The sequence below is a fragment of the Nomascus leucogenys genome, chromosome 3 (genome assembly GCF_006542625.1).
Source record: "Nomascus leucogenys isolate Asia chromosome 3, Asia_NLE_v1, whole genome shotgun sequence".
In the NCBI taxonomy this organism is placed as follows: Eukaryota; Metazoa; Chordata; class Mammalia; order Primates; family Hylobatidae; genus Nomascus; species Nomascus leucogenys.
Window position 1 is genome coordinate 71,068,437 of NC_044383.1, and position 19,764 is coordinate 71,088,200.

General features: G+C 35.8%; 2 protein-coding genes across 1 annotated transcript in view; one reads left to right on the forward strand and one right to left on the reverse strand.

Annotated features, from left to right (window-relative positions):
- Nucleotides 1–19,764, forward strand: part of LOC100586615 (zinc finger protein 257-like) — a 318,730-nt gene that overhangs the window by 158,106 nt on the left and 140,860 nt on the right.
- Nucleotides 15,547–19,764, reverse strand: part of LOC100607920 (zinc finger protein 676) — a 31,058-nt gene continuing 26,840 nt past the window's right edge. Inside the window, 4 exon segments of the mRNA XM_030809441.1 lie at nt 15,547–15,873; nt 15,875–16,980; nt 17,065–17,899; nt 18,068–18,669. Coding sequence (XP_030665301.1) covers nt 15,628–15,873; nt 15,875–16,980; nt 17,065–17,899; nt 18,068–18,669 — 2,789 coding nt within the window. The 3' untranslated portion in view covers nt 15,547–15,627.

Below are 19,764 nucleotides of genomic sequence, written 5' to 3' on the forward strand. Positions count from 1 at the left end.
TGTTTTCCATTTTTTTGGTAGATTTTCCTCCATCCCTTTATTTTGAGCCTATGTATGTCTCTGCAGGTGAGATGGGCCTCCTGAAAACAGCAAACTGATGGGTCTTGACTCTTTATCCAATTTGCCAGTCTGTGTCTTTTAATTGGAGCACTTAGCCCATTTAGATTTAAGGTTAATATTGCTTTGTGTGAATTTGATCCTGTCATTATGATGTTAGCTGGTTATTTTGCTTGTTAATTGATGCAGTTTCTTCCTACCATTGATGGTCTTTACAATTTGGCATGTTTTTGCAGTGGCTGGTACCAGTTGTTCCTTTTTATGTTTAGTGCTTCCTTCAGAAGCTCTTGTAAGGCAGGCCTGGTGGTGAGAAAATCTATCAGCATTTGCTTGTCTGTAAAGGATTTTATTTCTCCTTCACTTATGAAGCTTAGTTTGGCTGGATATGAAATTCTGGGTTGAAAATCCTTTTCTCTAAGAATGTTGAATATTGGCCCCCACTCTCTTCTGGCTTGTAGAGTTTCTGCCAAGAGATCTGCTGTTAGTCTGATGGGCTTCCCTTTGTGGGTAACCTGACCTTTCTCTCTGGCTGCCCTTTTCAACTTTGGTGAATCTGACAATTATTTGTCTTGGAGTTGCTCTTCTTGAGGAGTATCTTTGTGGTGTTCTCTGTATTTCCTGAATTTGAATGTGGGCCTGCATTGCTGGGTTGGGAAAGTTCTCCTAGATAATATCCTGAAGAATGTTTTCCAACTTGGTTCCATTCTCCCTGTCACTTTCAGGTACACCAATCAGATGTAGATTTGGTCTTTTCACATAGTCCCATATTTCTTGGAGGCTTTGTTCATTTCTTTTTACTGTTTTTTCTCTAAACTTTTCTTCTCACTTCATTTCATTAATTTGATCTTCAATCACTGATACCCTTTCTTCCACTTGATTGAATCAGCTACTGAAGCTTATGCATGTGTGATGTAGTTGGTTTTTAGCTTCATCAGGTCATTTAAGGTCTTCTCTATGCTGTTAATTCTAGTTAGCCATTCGTCTAATCTTTTTTCAAGGTTTTCAGCTTCTTTGAGATGGGTTCTAACATCCTCCTTTAGCTTGGAGAAATTTATTATTACCAATCATCTGAAGCCTTCTTCTCTCAACTTGTCAAAGTCATTCTCCATCCAGCTTTGTTCCTTTGCTGGTGAGGAGCTGCATTCCTTTGGAGGAGAAGAGGCACTCTGATTTTTAGAATTTTCAGCTTTTCTGCTCTGGTTTCTCCCCATCTTTGGGGTTTTACCTACCTTTGGTCTTTGATGATGGTGATGTACAGATGGGGTTTTGGTGTGGATGTCTCTTCTGTTTGTTAGTTTTCCTTCTAACAGTCAGGACCCTCAGCTGCAGGTCTGTTGGAGTTTGCTCGAGGTCCACTCCAGACTCTGCTTGCCTGGGTATCACCAGCGGAGGCTGCAGAACAGCAAATATTGCAGAATGGCAAATATTGCTCCCTGATCCTTCCTCTGGAAGCTTCATCCCAGAAGGCACCCAGCTGTATGATGGGTCAGTCGGCCCCTACTGGGAGGTGTCTCCCAGTTAGGCTACACTGGGGTCAGGGACTCACTTGAGGAGGCAGTCTGTCCATTCTCAGATCTCAAACTCCATGCTGGGAGAACCACTACTCTCTTCAAAGCTGTCAGATGGGAACATTTAAGTCTGCAGAAGTTTCTGCTCCATTTTATTCAGCTATGCCCTGCCCCCAGAAGTGGAGTCTAAAGAGGCAGGCAGGCCTCTTGAGCAGTGGTGGGCTCCACCCAGTTCGAGGTTCCCAGTCACTTTGGTTACCTACTGAAGCCTCAGCAATGGCAGACGCCCCTCCCCCAGCCTCGCTGCCACCTTGCAGTTCAATCTCAGACGGCTGTGCTAGCAGTGAGTGAGGCTCCTTGGGAGTGGGACCCTCTGAGCCAGGCACTGGATATAATCTCCTGGTGTGCCATTTGCTAAGACCATTGGAAAAGCAAAATATTAGGGTGGGAGTGTCCCGATTTTCCAGGTACAGTCTGTCACAGCTTCCCTTGGCTAGGAAAGGGATTACCCTGACCCCTTGTACTTCCCAGATGTGGTGATGTCCTGCCCTGCTTCAGCTCACACTCCATAGGCTGCACCCACTGTCCAACAAGCCCCAGTGAGATGAACCCGGTACCTCAGTTGAAAATGCAGAAATCACCCCTCATCTGTGTCACTCATGCTGGGAGCTGTAGACTGGAGCTGTCCCTGTTCAGACATCTTGGGACCTCTATCAACTAGTTATAAGTATTCTTAACTTGTAACAACATAGTTGTTTGCATCAGTGAAACAAAAATCCAATTTCTATTTTTGTTTTCTTTTGAGACATAGCCTCACTCTGTGGCCAGCATGCAGTGGCACAATCTCAGCTCACTGCAACCTCTGCCTCCCAGGTTCAAGTGATTCTCCTGCTCAGCTTCTGGAGTAGCTGGGACTACAGGCATGCACCACCATGGCCAGCTAATTTTCGTATTTTTAGTATAGATGGAGTTTCACCATGTTGGCTATGATGATCTTGATCTCTTGACCTTGTGATCTGCACACCTTAGCATTCCAAAGTGCTGCAATTACAGCCTTGAGACACTGTGCCCAGATGAAAAATCCATTTTCTTATGCGATGAAATACAATAGAAAAATGCTAGTTTTACCAGGGCTTTAACTGGAGGGGTGTGTTTTCCTTTAAGAAATCAAGTTTAAGTTGCAAAGCCAGTAACAGCCTCTTGGGAAAGCTGGTCTCATACCTTGTCTACACTGTCCTCATACAAAATTCCTGGCCTATGGTGAGTAAAAAAATGTCACTTTCTAACAGACTCAGAAACATTATGCTCTTGGAACCTCAAAAATACAGGAGTTTAACCAACTCACAGGTATTTAAGAGTACAAATCCATGGCTTGGCCCAGGTTTAAAAAGTCCTATCTAAGATTTCTTTTGGAACAGATTTCCATCAAAGCCTATCAAAAAGGCCTATGGAGAGATAGTTATTTTTGCTGCACTATGTTGAAACAGTTAGGCCAAGTATAATAATAAAGTCTATTTTTCAAACAATTCAGTCTATTGTGAGTTGTTTTTAACAAAAAAAATCTAAAAGAAATTGTTTCAAAACTTATCATACATTTCTCATGAACCTCTAGTCTTATTCATTGTTTTAAAGTTTTTGATGACATTTTAAACCAACCCTGCTTATTCCTGTAAGCCAACCAGCAATCTCTGCCTGCAGCTCATCAAAAAAAGTAAGGGATGGGTAATGTAAAAATCTAAATCAATATTCTAGTTATAAGCAATTATTCTGCAAATCTGGCTGGGTGATGGAAATAAATAAGGTGCCAATAACCCAGAGCTTTCTATCAGAAAGTAAGATCAAGGGAACCAACCAAAGCCAAGCCTCATGCACCCAAATCTTAGCAAATATAACTATAGCTACCAGTTATCAGGGTGTGTCAGCAGCCTCAACCTTTTTAGGCATTTCCTACCCTCCTTGTTTCATTTCAATTCATGTCCTCTACTAAATCAGAGTGTTTCTTTTTCCCTAAAAACTATCAACCTCCAAGTGGTAATGCAAATGGAATGATGCATAAACACACGTTTCTTTTGAGACACTTAAAGCAGCCCTGGAAGAAATCCTAGCTGCTGTTTTCTACACAGCACCCCTCTCCAGTGAGGAATAGCCAAAAATATCAATGCCTATTCTCCCTAACAGCAGTTAGGGTCTCCACTCCTGAGAGGAGACTGAGAGGGTTTAGCTAGTTAGCCTAAGGTAGACGGCAAGGGAAGAGTCCCTGGAGAGCCCCCAACCCATGAGTCAGTGCCTCATAACCACATACCTACCAATCCAGGCATAATGGCACACACCTGTAATCCCAGTGACTCAGGAGGCTGAGGTATGAGAATTGCTTGAACCTCAGAGGTGGAGATTGCAGTGAACTGAGATCACACCATTGCACTCCACCCTGGGTGACAGAGTGAGACTCAGTCTCATGACAAAAAAAAAAAAAAGAACTCATCTTTCATTGATATTTTAAAAGTTTTTTTGTCTGAGCACTTAAGCATCCAGGACAGGACCCTTGATGATGAAAAGTGCATATTTAAATTTATAAAGTAAAAATTGACCACCAGATACTAATAAGTGATGAATACAGCAACAGAATACTTCACAAAATCATTCTGGGTATGTTTGACAAACAAGAATGCTACACAGGACCTTCTTGTGCTACCCATGTGAAGTGTTCTTCTCTCTCACTTTAGTCTCAACTCCCAACCTTGCAACCACCATATACTCACATACACAGAATAAGAAAAATTAACTTATTTTCTTAGAAGGCTGTGATTCACATTTTATTCTATTACATCTTTTCCATATTGCTGTTATAATAGTGTTGAAGTGAACCCTCTTTCACCAGAAGAATACATTTGTGAATGTGAATAGACTGACACTGGAGAAGACCAGCTTGGCACACTCACTTGAATGATCCTTTGCTTTTCAGGCAGTAAAAACACCTTCGAGGAGGGAAAATAAAGTGACTGCAGATTAAGCAGACAGTTATACATGGAAAAACATTTGTCAATTGTTTGAAGATTACATTGCATGGTCTACAACTTTTAAAATATAAAATGCATAGCATAAACACTGCACAAGAAAATAGAATAAAAATGATGGAGTTGACCACAAAGGACAGCCAAAGCTGTATTATAGCAATACAAAAAAATATATATATCTACTGTCAGAAGAAGGTAACTTGAAGTATTTGAGACGTTCTCTAAGAAACTAAAAATATTTTTAGTTTTAGATTCTGTAAAAAACATTTCTGAAGCATTTTTAATTTTCAAAAAAAATTTGAGCACATATTTTGTAAGCTTAGTATTTCTGAAGAATTTAAATAAAATAGAGTAAAATCATATACATTAAAAATAGCTTTTCCAGTAATAGAGCATTTTAATTTTTGATTAAAAAAGTAAAATTTTACAAAATTGTATGCTGACCAATTTAATCAGAAGCTTCTTAGAACTGTGAGAAATGACACAAAGATTCAACTTTTATGTTGGGTGGGAGAGAAAATGATTACAAGGGACTAGAAAATTGTTGTTTCACTAATCAATGTTGATTTTTATTGCTATGTTGTCTCAAATTATGTTAATAATTTAATGGCCTTGATCAAAAAAATTTTTAAAAATTTATTGTTTCAATCAGCCAAAATATTAACCAAAAGAGGGCAGAGAAATAAAGGTATCTATCAGTCATTATTTGTAGTATAAAATTAAAATGTTTCTAGAAATAAAAAAAGAAAAAAGAGATACACAAGTAAGAAAAGGAAAAAAAGTGGATTACTCACAATAGCTAAGGTATGAAATCAACTAAGTGTCCATCAACAGGTAAATGAATTTTAAAAAGTGGTATATTTACACAATGGAATGCTCTTTATTCCTTAAAAAGAAACAAGTCTTAGAGGTGGGCTCAGCAGTCTGTGTCTTACCAAGCCTTGCAGGGACTCTGATGTGTGCTTAAGTTTGAGCGTCACTGGAATGGATAGTGTCCATATGATTTCTGGGTCACCCTTCCTATCCTGAATGTCAAGAACATCCCAAATGAGACCAGTCAGTATATTGTAGCTTTTTCTCCAGCCACAACCAGAAAGTCTTTGCTTCCCTTTGCCTTCCACCACGATTATAAGTTTCCTGAAGCCTCTGCAGCTGTATGAAACTAGAAAAAGATGCACACCCAAAAACCTCATTTGAAACTTCCAGACAGAAAGCCAAGCATTTGGAGAGTCTCTTTGGACAGTTTTAAACACAATTGCAGAAATCAAAGCAACCCTACTCAGTGTGAAGATGAGAATGAAGACCTTTATGATGATCTACTTCCACTTAATAGTGATTCCAGAATCCTTGACACAGCACTCAGCTACCAATGCCAATGAATAAGAATCTGCATCACAGTTGAAATCTGTTCACCACTCCTTTTGTAGATGTTCTGAATTGTGTACCAGAAGTCAATTGTTATCGGGGGAACCCACCCCTAGTATTTCAACATAGGTTCTTCCTATTTTCTAAGTGTCAGCTGGTCTGAGAAACAAAGAGAAAGAGTACAAAGAGAGGAATTTTGCAGCTGGGCCTCCAGGGGTGACATCACATATCAGTAGGACTGTGATGCCCACCTGAGCCACAAAACCAGCAGGTTTTTATTAAGGAATTCAAATGGGGAAGGGGTGTATGAACAGGGAGTATGTCACAAAGATCACATGCTTCAAAGGGCAAAAACAGAAAAAAGATCACATGCTTCTGAGGAAACAAGGCAAGGACAAAAGCAAAGATCACAAGGCAAAGGGCAAAATTAGAATTACTGATGAGGGCCTATGTTCGGCTGTGCATGTATTGTCTTGATAAACATCTTAAACAACAGAAAACTGGGTTCAAGAGCAGAGAACCGGTCTGACCTCAAATTCACCATGGTGGGTTTTCTTCCCCACCCTAATAAGCCTGAGGGTACTGCAGGAGACCAGGGCATATTTCAGTCCTTATCTCAATCACATAAGACAGACACTCCCAGAGTGGCCGTTTATAGACCTCCCCCAAGGAATGCATTCTTTCCCAGAGTCTTAATTACTAATACTTCTTGCTAGGAAAAGAATTCAGTGATATCTTCCCTATTTGCACATCCGTTTGTAGGCTCTCCTCAAGAAGAAAAATATGGCTTTATTCTGCCCAAACCCACAGGCAGTCAGACCTTATGGTTGTCTTCCTTTGTTCCCTAAAATCACTGTTATTCTGCTGTTTTTCAAGGTGCACTGATTTCATATTGTTCAAACAGACGTTTTACCATCAATTTGTACAATACTGGTCCTGAGGTGACATATATCCTCAGCTTATGAAGATAACAGGATTAAGAGATTAAAGCAAGACAGGTGAAAGAAATTATAAGAGTATTATTTGGGAACTGATAAATGTCCATAAAATCTTCACAATTTATGTTCAGAGATTCAAGTAAAGACAGGCATAAGAAATTATGAGTATTTTCAGGGAAGTGATAAATGTCCATATTACAATGAAATCTTCACAATTTATGTTCCTCTGCCACAGCTCCAGCTGGTCCCTCCATTTGGGGTCCTTGACTTCCCACAACAAATTGTCTCATTATTAAGATGGCTTCTAAAGTGATTCATTTTTGTGACACATAATAAGTGTTAGCTGAGATCTAGCTGTATGGTGAAAAGTGCTGATGAAAAATGTCTACAGACAAGATAGTCAACTTATATTTAACTGTCAGTTATACTAGGAGCTATACTTAATTAATTTAGACTTTATTTGGTCAGCTTTTTTATATTTCAAAAAATGAAAATTTTTTAAAAATTAGTTTTTGTAAATATATATTCTGCTCAAATCACCATTTCCTTTTTTGTGTGACTAAAAGGACTTTTTCATGATCTTTCAGGGATATTTTCTTTCACCTTCTATCTGCATCCTCTTTCTTCAGCCAATTGATTAAAAAAGAGATGCAGAGAAGACACATTTGCTTCTCATCCACACATCACTTCCACTTGCTATTAGTCAATGTGAGTAGAGCTGAGAATAGCAGTTTTCTAGCATGACAGCAACTTCTCAGAAATAAATAACACCCAGAAATAAAACTATAAATCTTTTCAAAAGCTAAAGTATTTTAAGCAAAATAAGCCAATGCATCAATAAAAAACTGCTTGTGGTAGAATCAAAAAAGGAATATTATCTGAAATAAGAATATTGTAAATGAAGTTAACTTGTCAATAGAAAAAATAATATGACCTCATGATAAGTCTCATCTACAGTTGTAAAACATGAAATGCTACTTTTTATTATAAACTGTAATTCATATAAGTATTCCATTTATATCACCCTCTTTTACTATTTGAATGCCTTCTCCACTTTATATCAGTGGAAAACAGGCCAGTTGCTTCCAGGAAAGCAGGCCAATGCTCTTCATACTTTAACAATGATGATGAAGAGCACTTGTTTTGGTGATACTCCTGTGCCAAAAACTGTTATTTTGTCTGAAGTACTGGTTTTCTATTTTTCTCTATGTTAATAAAATAAAATTCTTAACCAAGAGGAATTTATCTCATTAAAGCTTTATGGAATTTTGTTTACATTTAAGTGTCTCTGACTTTCCTGGAATATTGAAATTTTTATGAATCTAAATTGAGTACTATAAATAAGCAATCTTTTACTAAAAGACTTTTTGAAGTGGAGTGATATTTATAAAAACTTTTCATAACATTGAAGAAATGTTTTAAACATGTTCCCAGTAATTACTCTGAACATAGAATTTTCAATTTTTACTATTTGCTCTGAATCACTCAGGGTAAATTGATATCTTTACAAATGGGCAAGAAAAGGTGCTGAGTGGAGGTGCAATACATTGCACATCAATGCTTTTCACATGCACCTATTAGGGTCTTCATTTAATTGAACTGTCATTTGCATAGCTAGACACTTATTGAATCTAGTCATACAATTTTTTGGCAACTAATGCCATGTTTGTTATCCTTTAGTTTTATACACTTATTTGCTTGGCTGAAAAAAATAAATCTTCTCTTAATTTACTCTAAATTGAGAGACTAGATTTACAGTCTGGGGCTATAATAGTAGTTGAATGTTTTTAATACTATTCTTGGCAAGTGTTCATATTCACAATGGACATAAACTTTATGAAAATATAGGGAGTTGACAAAAAGTAAAAAATTTCAAATAGGTTAAGTAAGTTTTGAGACCTGTCGCACAGCAGGATAACTATAGTAAACTATAAAGTATTGTATATTTCAAAATAACTAAGAGTAAATTTCAAATGTACCACCACAAAAATGATAGGTGAGTTCATAGATATGTTATTAAACAAAACTTAATTATTCCATATTTTATACATATACTAAAACATCACGTTGTATCCCATAAATTTATGCAACTGTGATTTACCAATCAAAAATACTACTAATACTTCTTTTTATAAGAGAGAGTGAAATAAGATTTAAGATATTGCAGTGGAGAAAAATGTGGTTGTTCATCTTAAAATTTTAGGAAACATATACATATATATTTATTTCAAATGGCTTGCTCATGTATAGATGTAGGTAAGTAAACTTTTAATATCAAGAACAATCAGAAACCAGCACTCAAGAAATAGACTGTTGATTTTTAATGTTCAAAATAATACAGTACTTTAAAAGACAGACTCTAAAGCAACTGTTTAGAGTAAAATTCTCTCTAAATTTTTAAATAAATGATTTCCTTCACTTGCTAGAAAAAAATTTTAATATATATTTTTAAACTATATTGAAATTTATCAAATTAACATAAATGTATTAAACAAGTAAATAAAAAACCATATGCCTTCTTCTCTCTACTTAAAAAACTGACAGACACTCTGCATTTAACCAAACACTTTGGTAAACGGATTCTAACAATGATATCTCTCATGACTTAAAACAGCCACTAGTTTTAATTTACAATTATATTAAATTTTTATATTAAAATCTAGGATTAGCCTATTATTACATAGAAAATTTGTGGTCTGCACGTACATCATCATCCATTGAGTGGTCTACAGTTTCTGAGTTTCAGAAATGCAAATATAAGAATACTTCTTCCAATGGAATAATTTAAGTTTTCTCAGTGACTAAAAAAGATTGGAATTACTGATCACTCACTTACAATGTGGTTTTAAGTGTTATTTAATGAAGACACATAAAGTTTCTTTGGAAAACCATTTTAACAACTATTTATTTTGCTTTTTCACTTTTATTAGAAAATAAGTATGAAAATTTATGTTACTACAAGCCTATAAATTTTATTTAAATCTAGACATAACGCTAATCTTAAAAGATCTGTATGTTTAAGATTATGGATCACCTATTTACACTTAGAAGATAAATAGCTGCTTTCCAGTAAATCAAATGAGGCAATTTTGACTGTCAATTATAAGATATTAAAATATTAATACTAGCATCTAGGCAGAAATTTTAGGTATCTGCATGTTCAGGTTTTTTAGCATACAATAAATCAGAAACTATAAATTTTAGAAACTATAAATAATACACTAAAATAAAGTATCACTTTCTTTTTGTCAGTTTTGAAATACTGTCATTATTTCTAGATGATATAACAATTACAAAGACTGTGGATGTTGAAATTAGAAATGTTATGATTCATTCTTCACTTGCTGCCTTTTCATTTCACACAAACACAGTAGCACAAGGAAGGCAAGAAATGCTACACCTTGATTGCAAGCATGCCAGTGCCCTTCTAGGGAGACTAAATGTGTGAGCATATTCACTTGAAATTAATGGCATATTTTGTTCAAGCACAGACTTTCATATGGAAATTAATAAAGACAAGCATTTCACACTGCAATAGCATAAGAAAAGTACTCTAAAAATACCTTCTGACCCATTATTTCTATTTTTCACAAGAATGATTGTGATGGAATGAGTATTTGCAGCACTGTGGTCTTAAATAACTGCCAATTTCTGTTGAATTATTTTTGGAATACAATCATAAGACTTTTGTGGGTTTTTTTTTAGAAAAAATGTTTTATATTTCTAATTCAGTAATTTAGCATAATTTTTAGTCTCACACTTTCACAAATAGTTCATTCTGAAAAAAAAATATGATTAAGCCAATTACCACATTTTCCCCCAAAGGAGTACAGTAACAAATTAAATCTATAGTCTAGTGTACAGTTAATACATAAATAATAAAGGTGTAATTTGTTTTACCTGCATACTTGAAAATAAAACACTTTTTGGGCTATAGACCAAGAAACTTCAGGTTAGCTTACAAAATGTGAGGAGATCTGGTATAGAAACATTCACCACCATGCCTTAAGGGGTGAAAAATTCATCTTTCACCCCTAATTTCAACTATTAAGCCAGTGCTGGAAAAATAGAACATGTCATTATATCAAAAAACATTTTATTATTTTTATATTTAAGGGGTACATGTGCAGATTTGTAAAACAGGTATACTACATGATGTTGAGGTTTGCATATTTAATAATTCCATTGCCCAAGTAGTGTACATCATACCTAAGCAGATTTTCAATGCTTGTCTCCCATCCTTCTTCCTTCTTTTTAGAATTCCCAGTGTTTATTTTCATCTTTGTTTCCATGTGCGCCCAATTTTTAGCATCCATGTATGAGTGAGAACATGTGGCATTTGTTTTTCTGATGCATTATTTTGCTTAGAATAATGGCCTGAAGCAGAGCTGCATTCATGTTGCTGCAAAAGACGTTACTTCCTTGTCTTCTGTTGTTGCATAGTATTGGAGGTTGTATAAGTACATCGTTTTTCTTATCCAATAAAAGATTCATGGGCAACTGGTTTAATTCTGTTTTTGCTATTGTGAATAGTGCTGCAATGAACATGTGAGTGCTGGCGTCTCTTTGGCAAAATTATTTATTCGTTTTGGGGGCAGATACCCAGTAATGGGCTTGATTGGTCAAATGGCAATTCTATTTCTAGTTCTTTGAGAAGTCTCCAAACTGCTTTTCACAGGCCCTGAATTAATTTGCATTCCCATCAACAGTGTAGAAAGATTTCCTTTTCTCTACAACTTCAACATCTGATTTATCTTACTTTTAATAACAGTCATTCTTACTGGTGTGAAATGGTATCACACTGTCACTTTGATTTACATCTTTCTGATAATTAGGAATGTTGAGCAATTTTAACATGTTTATTGGCAGCTCTAATGTCTTCCTTTGAGAAGAAGCTGGCTATTCATATCATGTTTGCTTTTTTATTAAATGTATTATAGATTCTGCACATTAATCCTTCATTGTCTGCAGTTTGCAAATATTTTATTTCATACTGTAGGTCATCTGTTTACTTTGTTCAGTTTCTTTTACTGTGCAGAAGCTCTTTGGCTTAGATGCCATTTTTTTATTTTTATTTTTGTTGCACTCATGTTAGATGTTAGTCATAAATTCTTTCCAGAGGCCAATATTATCTAAGTGTTCTTCTAAGATTTTTGTAGCTTGGAGACTCACAGATCAAGTCTTTAATCTATGTCGTTTTTATTTTTTATATAGAAAATGTAGGAGTCCAGTTTTCTTCCACATATGACTAAACAGTTTTCCCAGTATTACTTACTGAATAGGGAGTTAATTCTCCTTTTGTTTATTTCTGTTGGCTTTGTAAAAATAACCTGATTGCAAAGTATAGCTTAATTCAGTACTCTCTCTTCCATTTCATTGGTCTAGATGTTTATTTTTGTACCAGAACCATGTTATACTGGTTACTCTGAGGCAATCTTGGCTCACTGAAACCTCCACCTCCCAGGTTCAAATGGTTCTCTTGCCTCAGCCTCCCAAGTAGCTGGGATTACAGGCATGCACCACCACACCTGGCTAATTTTTTGTATTTAGTAGAGATGCAGGTTTCAACATGTTGGCCAGGCTGGTCTCAAACTTCTGACCTCAGGTGATCCATCCACCTCAGCCTCCCAAAGGGCTGAGATGACAGGCATGAGCCACCACACTCAGCCCAGATTTACTCTTTTAGTCTGAAGTTGTCTTGGCTGTTTGAGCTCTTTAATTCTTTTGCACATATTTTAGAATAGTTTTTCTAATTCTACAAAAATCGTCATGGATAGTCTGATAAAAATAGCACTTAATCGGTAGGTTGCTTTAGGCAGAATGACCATTTTAATTATATTATTTGAATCCATGAGCAATATTTTTCCATTTATTTGCATTGCCTCTCATTTCTTTCAGCAATGTTTTGTTGTTCTTTGTAGACATATTTTACCCTCTTGATTTAATGTATTTCTAGGTATTTTTTTTTTTGTTTGTGGCTATTGTAAATAGAGCTGTGTTTTTTATTTTGTTCTCAGTTTGAATATTATTGAATATTATTGGTGTACAGAAATGCTATGCATTTGTGTTGATTTTGTATTCTGGGATTTTTTTTGAAGTCTTTTTTCAGGCTTAGAAGTCTTTTGGTGAAATCTTTAAAGTATTCTAGGTGGACAATTCTTTCATCAGTAAAGATAATTTGACTTTCTTTTTTTTCTGTTTGGATTCCTTTTATTTCTCTGGCTAGGATTTCATAACTTCAGTAGGACTCTTTAGAATGGATATTCTTATTTTTATTCTCATGGAGAATGCTTCCAGTTTTTGCTCTTTTAGTATGATGTTGGCTAAGGATTTGTCATAGATGACTTATTAAGATATTTTCATCAATGTCCAGTGTGTGACAACATTTTTGAGTCAATATTGGGTTTTCTTGAATGCTTTTTCTGCCCCTATTGTTAATTTTTTTCTTTTAATTATCTTTACATGGTGAGTCACACTTATTGACTTGCATATGATGAAACACCTTCGTATATATGGAAAAGCTCACATGAATGTAGCAAAATAACTTTCTGATTTGCTTTTGAATTCAGTTTGCTAGTATTTCATGGAGGATTATTGTTCCAATATTCACCCAGAATATTGACCTACAGTTTCCTTTTTTTGTGGAGTCTTCACTAGATTTTGGTTTCATATTTCACTGATTTCATATAACTAGTTAGGGTGAAATCCCACCTTGATTTTTTGGGATACATTCAGTAGGCTTAGGACCAGCTTATCTATGTATATGTGGCAAAACTTGGCTGTGATTTCATATGATCCAGGGCTTTTTATAGTTAGTAGATTTATTATTACTTATTCAAGGTCATTATACATTTTATACATTTTTGCTCTTCTAAAGACTTCTGTTATTAGGCCAGGTGCTATGGCTCATGCCTGTAATCCCAGCACTTTGGGTGGCCAAGGTGGGCATATCACTAGGTCAGGAGATCAAGACCATCCTGGCTAATGTGGTGAAACCCCATCTGTACTAAAAATACAACAAATTAGCTGGGAGTGGTGGCGGGTGCCTGTAGTCCCAGCTAATTGGGAGACTGAGAGGGGAGAATGGTGTGAACCTGGAAGGCAGAGCTTGGCTAACTTTTGTATTTCTTTTTAGTAAACATGGGATTCCACCATGTTGGCAAGGCTGGTCTTGAACTCCTGACCTCAGGTGATCTGCCCACCTTGGCATCACAAAGTATTGGCGACAGTAAGCCAATGTGTCTGGCAAAATATCTGTATTTTTAAGAAAAAAGTATACTTTAAATTTAATTATAACCCTTCAAAGATCTACTTATTTTAAAGTTATATACAAATAATTTTTCTTTTTACCAACTTTAGTTTTGGATTTTTTCCTATACTCAGCAGTCTGATTTAGTGTAATGTCTGATGTTTGAGAGACAGATATTTCTACTGTGAATTATCTGATATTTACATAAACTTAATTTGGGATTAAATATTTTTTATATTTACTGTGTCTGCAAAAATATATTTTAGTATAAATGCTTTTGTGTTTTATAATCTGTAGTTTTTGAAAACATGTTTTTCCAAATTTATTAAATTTGCAGGGTTATTCTTCAATATAAATTCTCTGATGTTGAGCAAAGTTGGAACAACTACCTCAGGTTTTCCTGTAGTACAAAATGTGTACAATAAAATCAGTGATACAAGCACACATACTACAACCCTCTTAATATTTATAATGTGTTTCCTCAAAATAAATATTCTTCTGTACTTTAACGGCTTTTATTTTCTGAAAGATCTAGTGACAGTAATTGCACTTTTAATACTTTTATTTAGTATGAACTCTCTGATATTTAATAAGCTGTGAGAAGGTATTACTGGCATTTACAGAATTTTTTTTTTCCAGACAGAGTCTTTCTCTGTTGCCCAGGCTAGTGTAAATGCTTTCCTTTGCAATAAGGCATGAGCACTGGTTAACTGTTTGCCACATTGTTTATTCTAGTAGTTTTCTCCAGTATGAGTTATCTTACCTACGATCAAGTGTGACAGTTGCCAAAAGCATGGCCACATCTTTCAGGTTTGTAGAGTCTCTCTCGTGTATGAATTAGCTTATGTCTCTCAAGAATTGAGGATCTCTTAGAGGCTTTCCCATGTGCATGGTTTCTCTCCAGTATGAGTTGTCTTTTATGTAGTAAGACTTAAGGACTGGTTAAAGGCTTTGCCACATTCCACACAATTGTAAGAATTCCCGCCAGTATGAATTATATGAATGTTTAGTAAGGATTGAGGAACAGCTAAAAGGCTTGCTACATTCTTCACATTTGTAGGGTTTCCCTCCTGTATAAATTCCCTTATGTTCAGTAAGGGTTGAGAATTAATAGCTTTGTCACATTTTTCACATTTGTAGGGTTTTTCCTCCAGTATGAATTCTTTTATGAGTAGTAAGGTGTGAGGAGAAGTTGAAGTCTTTATCACATTCTTCACATTTGTAGGGTTTCTCATCAGTACGAATTCTCTTATGTTCCATAAGGTTTGAGGACCGGTTGAAGCCTTTGCCACATTCTTCTCATTTGTAGTGTTTCTCTCCAGCATGAATTTTCTTATGTTTACTAAAGACTGAGAACCAGCTGAAGGCTTTGCCACATTCTTCACATTTGTAGGGTTTCTCTCCAGTATGAATTTTCTTATGATAACTAAGGGTTGAGGACCACTTATAGGCTTTCCCACATTCTTTGCATTTGTAGGGTTTCTCTCCAGTATGAATTACCTTATGTTTAGTAAGGATTGAGAACATACTAAAGCCTTTGCCACATTCTTCACATTTGTAGGGTGTCTCTCCAGTATGAATTCTCTTATGTTCCATAAGGTTTGAGGACCAGTTGAAAGCTTCACCACATTCTTCACATTTGTAGGTTTTCTCTCCAGCATGAATTGCCTTATGTGTAGTAAGGGTTGAGACCTTACTAAAAGTTTTGCCACATTCTTCACATTTGTAGGGTTTCTCTCCAGTATGAATTTTCTTATGATAACTAAGGGTTGAGGGCCACTTATAGGCTTTGCCACATTCTTCACATTTGTAGAGTTTCTCTCCAGTGTGAATTTTCTTATGTTTACTAAAGACTGAGAACCAGCTGAAGGCTTTGCCACATTCTTCACATTTGTAGGGTTTCTTTCCAGTATGAATTACCTCATGTTTAGTAAGGATTGAGAACATACTAAAGCCTTTTCCACATTCTTCACATTTGTAGGGTTTCTCTCCAGTATGAATTTTCTTATGATAACTAAGGGTTGAGGGCCACTTATAGGCTTTGCCACATTCTTCACATTTGTAAGGTTTCTCTCCAGTATGAATTACCTTATGTTTAGTAAGGATTGAGAACTTACCAAAGCCTTTGCCACATTCTTTACATTTGTAGGGCTTCTCTCCAGCATGAATTGCCTTATGTGTAGTAAGGGTTGAGACCTTACTAAAGGCTTTGCCACATTCTTCACATTTGTAGCGTTTCTCTCCAGTATGAACTACCTTATGTTTAGTAAGGATTGAGAACATGCTAAAGCCTTTGCCACATTCTTCACATTTGTAGGGTTTCTCTCCAGTATGAATTTTCTTATGATATCTAAGGGTTGAGGGCCACTTATAGGCTTTCCCACATTCTTCACATTTGTAGAGTTTCTCTCCAGTATGAATTACCTTATGTTTTGCAAGGATTGAGAACATAACAAAGCTTTTGCCACATTCTTCACATTTGTAGGGTTTCTCTACAGTATGAATTTTCTTATGATAACTAAGGGTTGAGGACCACTTATAGGATTTGCCACATTCTTCACATTTATAGGGTTTCTCTCCAGTATGAATTACCTTATGTTTAGTAAGGATTGAGAACGTACTAAAGCTTTTGCCACATTCTTCACATTTGTAGGGTTTCTCTCCAGTATGAATTCTCTTATGTTCCATAAGGTTTGAGGACCAGTTGAAAGCTTTGCCACATTCTTCACATTTGTAGGGTTTCTCTCCAGCATGAATTGCCTTATGTTCAGTAAGGCTTGAGGGCCAGCTGAAGGCTTTGCCACATTCTTCACATTTGTAGGGTTTCTCTCCAGTATGAATTATCTTATGTTTAGTAAGGATTGAGAACATACTAAAGCCTTTGCCACATTCTTCACATTTGTAGAGTGTCTCTCCAGTGTGAATTCTCTTATGTTCCATAAGGTTTGAGGACCAGTTGAAAGCTTTGCCACATTCTTCACATTTGTAGGCTTTCTCTCCAGTATGAATTACTTTATGTTTAGTAAGGATTGAGAATGCACTAAAGCTTTTGCCACATTCTTCACATTTGTAGGGTTTCTCTCCAGTATGAATTTTCTTATGATAACTAAGGGTTGAGGATGACTTATAGGCTTTGCCACATGCTTCACATTTGTAGAATTTCTCTCCAGCATGAATTTTCTTATGTTTACTAAAGACTGAGAACCAGCTGAAGGCTTTGCCACATTCTTCACATTTGTAGGGTTTCTCTCCAGTATGAATTACCTTATGTTTAGTAAGGATTGAGAACATACTAAAGCCTTTGCCACATTCTTCACATTTGTAGGGTTTCTCTCCAGTATGAATTTTCTTATGATAACTAAGGGTTGAGGGCCACTTATAGGCTTTGCCACATTCTTCACATTTGTAGGGTTTCTCTCCAGTATGAATTACCTTATGTTTGGTAAGGATTGAGAACTTACTAAAGCCTTTGCCACATTCTTTACATTTGTAGGGCTTCTCTCCAGCATGAATTACCTTATGTGTAGTAAGGGTTGAGACCTTACTAAAGGCTTTGCCACATTCTTCACATTTGTAGGGTTTCTCTCCAGTATGAATTATCTTATGTTTAGTAAGGATTGCAGATCGATTAAAAGCTTTGCCACATTCTTCACATTTGTAGGGTTTCTCTCCAGTATGAATTTTCTTATGATAACTAAGTGTTGAGGACCACTTATAGGCTTTCCCACATTCTTTGCATTTGTAGGGTTTCTCTCCAGTATGAATTACCTTATGTTTAGTAAGGATTGAGAACATGCTAAAGCCTTTGCCACATTCTTCACATTTGTAGGGTGTCTCTCCAGTATGAATTCTCTTATGTTCCATAAGGTTTGAGGACCAGTTGAAAGCTTCACCACATTCTTCACATTTGTAGGGTTTCTCTCCAGCATGAATTGCCTTATGTGTAGTAAGGGTTGAGACCTTAGTAAAGGTTTTGCCACATTCTTCACATTTGTAGGGCTTCTCTCCAGTATGAATTACCTTATGCTTAGTAAGGATTGAGAACTTACTAAAGGCTTTGCCACATTCTTTACATTTGTAGGGTTTCTCTCCAGTATGAGTACTCTTATAATGAGTAAGGGTTGAGGACCAGTTAAAAGCTTTGCCACTTTCTTCACATTTGTAGGAATTCTCTCTAGTATAAATTCTTTTACGTTGAGGTAGGCGTGAAAGCATGCAAAATGATCTGACATATTCTTTACATTTCAAACGTTTCTTTCCAGTATGCCTTATCTTATGTCTGTTTGAATTTGAACATTTATGAAAGACATTTGCATATTTGCCACGTTGAAATACTTTGCTCTGTGTAGTTGTCAAACTCTGGTTAAGTTTATTATAACCTTCTTTGTGCACCTTACACTCATCCACGTTGGTACAACCAATTTTTAAGTGTAAATTCTCATTTCTACATTTTTCATATCTTCTTAATATCACTGTTTGGAAAGAATCTTCTATGCCCTGCTCTGGCCAAAGTTCTTGAGCAAAATGAGAACATATTACTGAAAAAAAATAAAAATAACAAATTAGTCTACATATTAGACCCTGATAAATACAGTTTCCAAATCTAACCTATAAAATTATTCAAACTACATAAGCAAGATGACACTGCAATATGACACAGGTCCTAATTCTTCACAGACATATAAATGTAATAAAAACGTACAGACCAAAATACAAATGTGGGTAATTTATACATGAGTTAAGTGTGTACAGTGCCTGACTTAAGCAAAATGCAAAGAGCCACATAGAAAAAAAGAAAAGGCTGTTAAATTTACCCAATACAACCCTTTCTGTTCCTCAATATTGCCTAGTCCTTTCAGAACTAAATTGTCAACTACTGTTTGTGGTTTTTTGTTTTGTTTTGTTTTCTTTTGTTTTTTTAAGGAAAGTAAAATATTGGCTGTCTTCTACAGCCCTTTCCACACACTGGTTTCTGTCTCCCATGACATAAAATGCTGAAAGATATGGTGGTATACTTAGAAATGACAATTTGAGTCTGCTGAGACCAAAGGTAAATGCATTGCAGCAGAGCACTGCAGTCCTGCAGAGAGAGACCAGGTGTACCAAGTGATTACTTTTCAGAAGAAACATAAATAATCTCTCTTAACTAAAAGTAAACACAAAACTTCAGACAAGACAAATCTGAAGATGTTTGAGAGACCCACATAATCTTAACCAAGACCATTGTTTTCTGACTATGCCAGGACAAAGCTACATTATAAATTTTGTGACAGGTAGCCTTTTTAAATGTCCAAATCTCAAAGATTACAACCTATACAAAATAAGACAATATAATCCCATCAAAAATATCACACAATTTTCAGAAAGAAGCCATTAAAAATGGATATCCTAATTTTAAAAACTGAGTAACACTCAATGAGTGAAATGGGAACACAAGAGTGTATAGAAAATCAGAAAAATGAGGATAAGAACAAAAATGACCAGTGAAATGTCAACAAAAGATTTGCAGGCCAGAAGAAAACTGGGTGATATAGTCAAAGTCCAAAAAAAAAAAAAAAAGCTATCAAGTGAGAATAGTACCATCAGGGACAGCTGTGAGCGCAGCTTCAGCAGACTTAAACATCCCTGCTGGA